At 38.6% G+C, this 7,976-nt stretch overlaps 1 protein-coding gene across 2 annotated transcripts; it reads left to right on the top strand.

Moving 5' to 3' along the window:
- The first annotated feature begins 826 nt into the window (after positions 1–826).
- LOC108274150 (C-type mannose receptor 2) lies at positions 827–2,380 on the top strand. Of its 2 annotated transcripts, none has more exons than XM_017484069.3 (4): positions 827–1,341; positions 1,494–1,826; positions 1,952–2,040; positions 2,178–2,380. In XM_017484069.3, the coding sequence occupies exons 1-4, from the start codon at positions 1,101–1,103 to the stop codon at positions 2,280–2,282; spliced, it is 768 nt and encodes a 255-aa protein (XP_017339558.2). In that variant the 5' UTR covers positions 827–1,100; the 3' UTR covers positions 2,283–2,380. The 2 variants fall into 2 exon arrangements, with proteins under 2 accessions (XP_017339558.2, XP_017339557.2); XM_017484068.3 differs by having other exon boundaries at positions 1,946–2,040.
- Positions 2,381–7,976: the final 5,596 nt, after the last annotated feature.

The following is a 7,976-nucleotide window of genomic DNA, read 5'->3' as shown; positions in this document are numbered from 1 at the left end:
TTAGAAAACAATCCTATTAAATGGCTGATCAACAATAATATTTATTTATCCCAAAAATTCAGGGCCGGACTGTAACAGGGTCTGCAGTTACAAAAACATCAGTTAAATCTGAGGTCTGGATGCTGAAGCGTTCAATTTCAGTGTTATGTCCTCAATACGTCAAATCTGAATACAGCCCAAGATTTGTTTATAGAAACTGCATGGCTGCAGGCTTGATTTTTTAAATCTTCTAACAATTAATATGGTTAAAATAGTAATTAAAGTGAGTGCTTAATGTTTTTTTAAACATTACAAAGTGTCACGTAATTGAACCTAATGGAGGTTAGGACGGAGGCAAGTGCAGATAAGAGCTTTTATTAAAGAAAGGCAAGCAGACAAATCCAAATCATGAGACAATAGCATGGTCAAAAAACATGCAATGGGTCATGCAATTGGCAAACAGGTACAAACTAGGCAAAACAGGAATCGAGAACAAGATCAAAACAATAACACATGAACCAAGAAACACACACTTGGTTTACGGAAACTCACATAATACTTCGCAAAGTGCAAAGGGACACGAGGGGTTTAAATGAGAAACGTAATCAAGGGTGAACACAAAACAGCTGAGACTAATGATGACACCTACATGAAACAAGCAATGACAATACAGGGGTGGAGACAGGACATAAACCATAACAATTGCACGTTTCAAAAGTAAACAAAGTCAGTGTCACTGAAAATATAAAAGGTCGCACATCAGCCCGCCCCTCGGGTTTCTGAGCACGATTCATGCTACAGCACTAGCTTGAGGGGAAATCGTGACACAAGGCTTTCGTCACAATCAAAATAATAGCTTTTAAAATAAATCAGCCAAATGTTTTGCACCCAAATATAAATATACTGTATGCTAAAATGATCATGGGGGAAAATGTAAATTTATGCCACAGTCCTAACCCTGGATAAATTCAATACAACTCTCTTCCACAGGAGTCGTCCCCATCGTCCGCTCTGTCTCTCATAAGTACTATCTGATCAATCAGGGGAAAACATGGAGTGATGCTCAGGCTTACTGTCGAGCCACATACACTGACCTGGCGATCATTAAAAGCAAAGACGACATGGTACAACTTCAGAATGAAGCCCAGATACAACAGTTCAGTTCCAGCGCTTGGATTGGACTGTACAATGACGTCAACAGCTGGCGCTGGTCTTTTGGAAATGAGCCATTGGGAAGTATGACAAAATGGGATCCAGGAGAGCCTGACAACTGGGGCGGACATGAAGAGTGTGTTGCAACAACTTCATCAGCTTGGTTTGACGCTCCATGTACACTGATGTTTCCCCTTCTCTGCTTTGATGGTGAGGAACAACATTTGTTTCACATGGTGGTTTGATGTTGTATATGATGTACTTATGTTCTTAATCTTAGCAATATCTACCTTTCTCTACCAGGAGACACATTTAACTTATAATTAACCTTCAGGTTAAATATGTTTTTTTAATTCTCACAGACAGACAAACTGGCAATGGGAGATACATTTATAATTCTAATACAATGACCTGGCTTGAAGCTCAGAGTTATTGTAGACAGCATTATACAGACTTGACCAGTGTGAGAAACACAACAGAACACCTAGCTATACAGGGACTGGTCACTGGATCGGCTTGGATTGGTCTGTTCAGAGACGCCTGGAAGTGGGTAGACAAAACCAACTTCTCTACCATCAGTTGGATGTCAGGAAAACCTGATAATGCCCTGGAGAATGAAAACTGTGATTATGTAAATAACGGTCAGGCCGCTGATGCACAGTGCTCAGATGTAATGCCTTTCTTCTGTTACTCAGGTGAGTAAAGTATTCAGTTTTAAATTTAGAAAAAAATTAATGCCTTTTAAAATATTAATAAAATAAAAACAACTTTACTTGTGTGTTCCTGACTGTGTTTGTATGTTTTGCTTTTCTAGATGCAGAAATAATAAAAAAACAAATCATCAGACTGAAGATCCAGTCCAATCAGGATGTTAACAATCTGATATCACAGGCAGCCATCTTAGAGCAGGTAGGTCTTATCCTCCACAAACCCCACTTATATTGTCCATTCCTCTCTTAATTACTGCCACCAGACCCAGAGTTTCACAGGGATTAGTGTCTCTATCCTGAATCATTTATTACTAAAAGTCTCATTCTTTTCTTCAGATCAGACAAAAACTGAAGGATCATGGGATGGCAGAGAACATCACAGTGGAATGGAGAAAGCAACCAAATGGAGTAGTTTTTCACAAGGAGAAAGAAGGAGATTAGAGCAGGAAATAAGTGTAACCTTGAAGTCTTTATGTTGAAGTGATTTTCTTTAGGTTCCTGCTCGTTTTTAAAGACTGTCTTTAGCGATTACAGGTATATTAATATTTAATCTCTTACTATAGGAGGATAGAGTGGCTATAAAAAGTGTATGCACCATTATTAAAAAGTATTAAAAAGGAAATCAATGTAAATCATATTCAATATTTTTCCAGCTTAAATGCGAAAACAAACTGAAAACAAATATAGACTTTCTGGGTAAAATTTTTTCAAACATTTTCAAAACATTACATGTAATATGGAACAACGAGAAGGCCATCAATAGCAAATGGAGAAAATGGAGCGTCACAGTGACATTACCAACAACAGGATGTCCCTGAAAAACTGACAAAAAGACAAGAAGAATCCTTATCAGGGAGGCTCGAAAGAGATCTGTGGCACCATTACAGGAGCTGCAGGAATTTCTGGAAAGTCCTGGTAACTCCCTGCAAAGAACAACAATCTCTCATGTTCTTCACATGTCTAGGCTATGGGGTAGGGCGGCTAGATGGAAGGAAGCATTTTAAAAAAGAGTCAAGATAGAGGGAATCATGGATAGCTCCAAAAACCAATCTGTTCATGCCCCAAACCTGTAGAAGTATTTAAAAAAAAGATGTAGATAAAAAGTTCACCTTCCAGCACGATAATGACGCAAAACACAAATCCAAGTCAACAATGGAATGGCTTCAAACGAAGAAGAGCTACATTTTGGAGTTGTCCGGTCCGAGCCCAGATCTAAACCCTATCAAAACCCTGTGAAATGACTTGAAGAGGGCTGTGCACAGGAGATCTCCTCACGCTTTGTTTAGACCTGGAGAAGTTAGCAGACCCTTACCCAAAAAGACTGAGTGCTTTATTACAAGCAAAACATACTTTAACAAAGTATTAGTTAATTAGTAAATTAGTTAAACACTTGTTTAACCATGTTATTGGAAGGGTTTTTTCTTCTTTCTCTTTTTCACTTGGTTAATATATCACATTAAAGGTGGAAAAAGATCTGACGTAATTTGTCATAATTAAATTTTTTACAGAGGTAAGCAGGGGTGTGTACACTTTTTATAGCCACTGTAGCACTAGTAATCTCTGGTGGGAAGTTTTAGATGTTATTTAAATTAAATTGAGGGTGTTACACATTTAAAAAACCTTTAGACTGAAAGAAAATTGTAAAGTAGTAAATGTCTATTGTAATATCTGTAATTTGGTTGTGAAGGTGTAAATAAAAAAGTTATTAAATGATTTTACTGTTTCTTGTTTTGGAGCAATGTCCACTATGTCAACAACCTGGATAATGTGTATTTGAATATAATTTCTAGCATCTTGACTAGCTTACTGCACGCACAACATTCTTCTGTCCTTTTACACTCTGCATTCTACAATAATCTAACATTTTATTACATCAAACTGTTTTAATATATCAGTATTGCAAAATCTTTTCATTTAAGTTAATAAGATTTTTTTTTTGTTTTGTACCTTACATGTGATAAACTGGGGTGCACGGTGGCTTAGCACGGTGGTTAGCATGTTCGCCTCACACCTACAGGGTCAGGGGTTTGTTTCCCACCGTGAGCCTGTGTGTGCGGAGTTTGCATGTTCTCCCCGTCCTGTGGGGGTTTCCTCTGGGTACTCCGGTTTCCTCCCCTAGTCCAAAGACATGCATGGTAAGCTGATTGGCATGTCCAAAGTGTCCGTAGTGTATGAACGGGTATGAATAGGTGTGTGAATGTGTGTGTGATTGTGCCCTGCGATGGATTGGCACCCTGTCCAGGGTGTGCCTCATGCCCGATGCTTCCTGGATAGGCTCCAGGTTCCCCATGACCCTGAAAAGGATAAGCGGTATAGAAGATGGATGGATGGAAGTTATATACTGCAGGCATATTTGATCATAAATTCATTATAATAGTCCAGTGGATAAAATCAGTAGAGTTTGTTTTATTTCTCTGGTTGGTGGACACATGAAAAATCAGGTCACTGAAACTACTTGTCTGACTATGAGTACAAAACGAATATCCTGGACAAGTAATGTAATGAATCTACATGGAATAGTCCATAAAACTGAAGTGGAGTACCATTAAATGTATTATTAAATTATTAAAAGAGTACAGCATGACCACAACTCTTATAGAGAAACCTTCCCACAAATAGCCGGATATACCTCCTCTAACTCTGTACTTTATGACTTGCAATAAAATCAATTTGTTCAGATTTTCAGCAAGACAAGTACTGTAATAGACATCAGATGCGACTCGACACCTTATAGATCTTCAAAACCTGCATACAGCTCTCTCATTGACTTAAATGCTAATCTAAATGGCTTGGACATGGACAGAATGAGATGTATCCACTCATGAACATACTTACTTGTGGGAAATAGCAAAGTGAATAGATTGTGATAATTTTTATATCATTATAAAATGATGAATGATTTTCTATGTTAAATGATTGTGCGATTCAATTCAATGCAATTCAATCAGTTTTACTTGTATAGCGCTTTTAACATTGAACATTGTCCCAAAGAAGCTTTACAGAAATATAGAAACTCAGGATATAGATTTCAAATGTATGAATTTATCCCATCCTCATCTGGGTGACACCGGATCGTGCGATTATAAATAAATACACCCCTTCTATAAATGTGCTAATAAACATTGATTTCATAAACTTGAAATCATATAATTTGCATGGATCACTGCACTTTTATAAATAAAAGTTTTTTAATAAACTGTGGTGCTTACCGCATTAATCAGACGTCCTTATCCAGAGCACCTTATAGAGATGGAGGCTCTATCAAAAAAACAACCCCAGTTCCGCAGGGTTCTGTTTTAGGCCCACTGCTTTTTACTTTGTTTATGCTACCTCTGGGTCAAATTATTCGTAAACATGGAATTAGCTTCCACTGTTATGCTGATGATACACAGCTGTATGTTTCAGCGAAGACAGAGGACAGACAGCAGCTTAGTAAAGTTGAGGATTGTGTAAAGGACATTAGACGTTGGATGTTAACTACCTTCCTTTTACTTAATTCTGATAAAACAGAAATACTTTTATTAGGCCCACGTGTAGCTAGAAGTAATCTTTCTGATCTCACCGTAACTCTGGATGTTCTTTCTGTTTCATCATGTGCAGCAGTAAAAGACCTTGGAGTGATTATTGACTCCAGTCTATCATCTGATGCTCATGTAGATAATATTACTAGGATAGTCTTCTTTCATTTCAGAAATATTTCTAAGATAAGATATATAATGTCACTACATGATGCAGAAATATTAGTTCATGCTTTCGTCACCTCTAGACTAGATTACTGTAATGTCTTACTCTCTGGATGTTCCTGTAGGAGCATAAACAAACTCCAGTTAGTCCAGAATGCAGCTGCTAGAGTCCTAACTAGAACCAGAAGATACGACCACATCACCCCGATCTTATCCACACTGCATTGGCTCCCAGTTATTATTAACTTATAAAGCACTAAACAGTCTTGCGCCACAGTATATAATCGACCTTTTGGTTTTCTATGATCCGCCAGGCCTACTTAGATCAAAAGATGCAGGCTATTTGTTGGTACCTGGAATAGTGAAGGCTACAGCAGGGGGAAGAGCTTTCTCTTATAGAGCCCCACAGTTATGGAACAGTCTTCCAGTTAGTGTTCGGGACTCAGACACAGTCTCAGTGTTTAAGTCTAGGCTTAAAATATATAGGTAAACTCTCTTTCTTTCTCACCTTTTCAGTACAACCTGATAGCATTGTGCACAAAAGGATGAACGGGTTCCTGTTAGCAGAGGTCACTACATTACTGGCTCAAGGCTACAGGACTCGATAATGAATTGAAGGGAGTTTAAATATTTTATCTCGAATTCATTTTGATTAATTTTAAATCCATATGCATAATAAAATGATTGAAAGGAGCATTTGTTAATATTCTTCCATGAATGTTATTCAACATGCCATAAAACTTATCAATCGCCATAGTCATATTTAGCTTTCGATTAAACTCTTTTTAATTCGATTTGATCTGCATTTAGCTATAGATATTGTCACAAAACAGCTTTGTCAGAAATCCAGGTCTGGATCTACATCCATAATATGCAATGTTGGAAGTAAACGTTTACTGTCACAAATTGAATACAGCAATACAATGCTATATAACAATCTAATTACAGTAGAGCACAGTGCAAAAATGCAGTGAAGAGTGTACCATATAAATACTGGCCAAGAACTGTGACCTTACTCCTTGTTATCATTCCACTCCTTTTTTTATTTTCAAATAATTTCTTAAGCATATAAACACTGCACAGGTAAAGTACTCACCTTAGACAACAAGCCATCAGACTTGCACACTACACTCAACCCACAACATAAAACATTGTATTGATAAACTCAAAAATAAAGCAGTTGTGCATGGATGAACAGGTTCCAGTCAGGTCAATCCTACTTTAGCGTACTCATTACAAAAGCAACCAAAACTGAATTATTTCATTCATTATTTAAAATTGTGTATTTTACAAATGATAAAAATAAAAACCTGTCTTTCACATGTTCTTTACAAGTTGAAACTATTCCCTTATATTAGGCTTTGTCTAAAAGATGCTGAAATGTGCAGTGAGGCATCCATGCAAAACATGTCGACAAATTACCAAAGCAAAGTTCTCGCAAAGTGCTTCTCTTTAGATATTCTCTGTACTCATCCACTCTCTTTACGTGTTCACTGCTGATTTGCGTGGCTACGCTTCCCGTTTTAAATGTCTGTTGATGACCTTTCATTTTTAACCCAGCAGAAATGTGCACGCTGCTTTTTCCTTTTTCCAGTTGGTAAATCCAGTCACTTGAAACAAAAAGCCCAATCAATGGTGGGAGTATAGGGTTAGGGTTAGGGATGTGAAGACGAACCTTGAACAGAACAAACATGTTTGTGTCGCTGCATGCAGATAAACATTCTGTACTGATCTAAGTGACATGACATGGCCTTCTTAGGCATTATCCTCTGATGCGAATGAACAGAACAAGAACAAAACTATTACAAAGTAAAAATTAATAATTTCCCTCACAAAGGTCTCCAAGAGGAGGGCCCAGACAATACGGTACCCTAGGTACTGTGCCTCGGTCAGGCCTACGTGACACTTTTTCTGGTTGGCTGTCAGCCCAGCATTCTGGAGCTCCTTCAGGACCTCCCCCAGGTGGAACAGGTGATCCAACCAAGTGGAGGAGTGTATGACCACATTGTCCAGGTAGATGGCTGCGAATGTACAATGTGGTCGTAGGATGATGTTCATCAGTTTCTGGAACATTGCAGGCACTCCGTGTTGCCCAAAGGGGAGAACCCGGTACTGCCAGTGGCCATTTGCAGTACTGAAGACAATCTTTGGACTTGCTTCTGGGGCCAGTGTGTCCTTGCCAGTAACCTTTTGTGAGGTCTAGTGTGGATAGGAATCGGGCTCTCCACAATCCCTCCACTAGGTCGTCCACTCGGGGAAGGGGATAGCTGTCTAATTCTGAGACCTAGTTCAGCTTCAGGAAGTCATAGCAAAGGTGAATACTTCCTTTAGGCTTTGGCACAATCAGGATGGGGTTGGACCACGGGCTGGTGGAGTCCTCTATGATGTTGTCCTGAAGCATTGCGTCATCCCTGGAGGGGTTGAGAAGACATCTACGAACTGGTCCGCCAGT

This window comes from Ictalurus punctatus, chromosome 13 (assembly GCF_001660625.3).
Source record: "Ictalurus punctatus breed USDA103 chromosome 13, Coco_2.0, whole genome shotgun sequence".
In the NCBI taxonomy this organism is placed as follows: domain Eukaryota; kingdom Metazoa; phylum Chordata; class Actinopteri; order Siluriformes; family Ictaluridae; genus Ictalurus; species Ictalurus punctatus.
Note: the sequence above shows the minus strand (reverse complement) of the source record. Positions and strands in the feature narration are given on the sequence as shown.

Excerpts from the sequence above, each read along its gene's own strand:
- LOC108274150 (XM_017484068.3), top strand. The coding sequence starts at position 1,101 with ATGGTACAACTTCAGAATGAAGCCCAGATACAACAGTTCAGTTCCAGC. Across the intron at positions 1,342-1,493 it reads TCCCCTTCTCTGCTTTGATG|ACAGACAAACTGGCAATGGG; the intron begins GTGAGGAACAAC and ends TAATTCTCACAG. Across the intron at positions 2,041-2,177 it reads AGGCAGCCATCTTAGAGCAG|ATCAGACAAAAACTGAAGGA; the intron begins GTAGGTCTTATC and ends TCTTTTCTTCAG.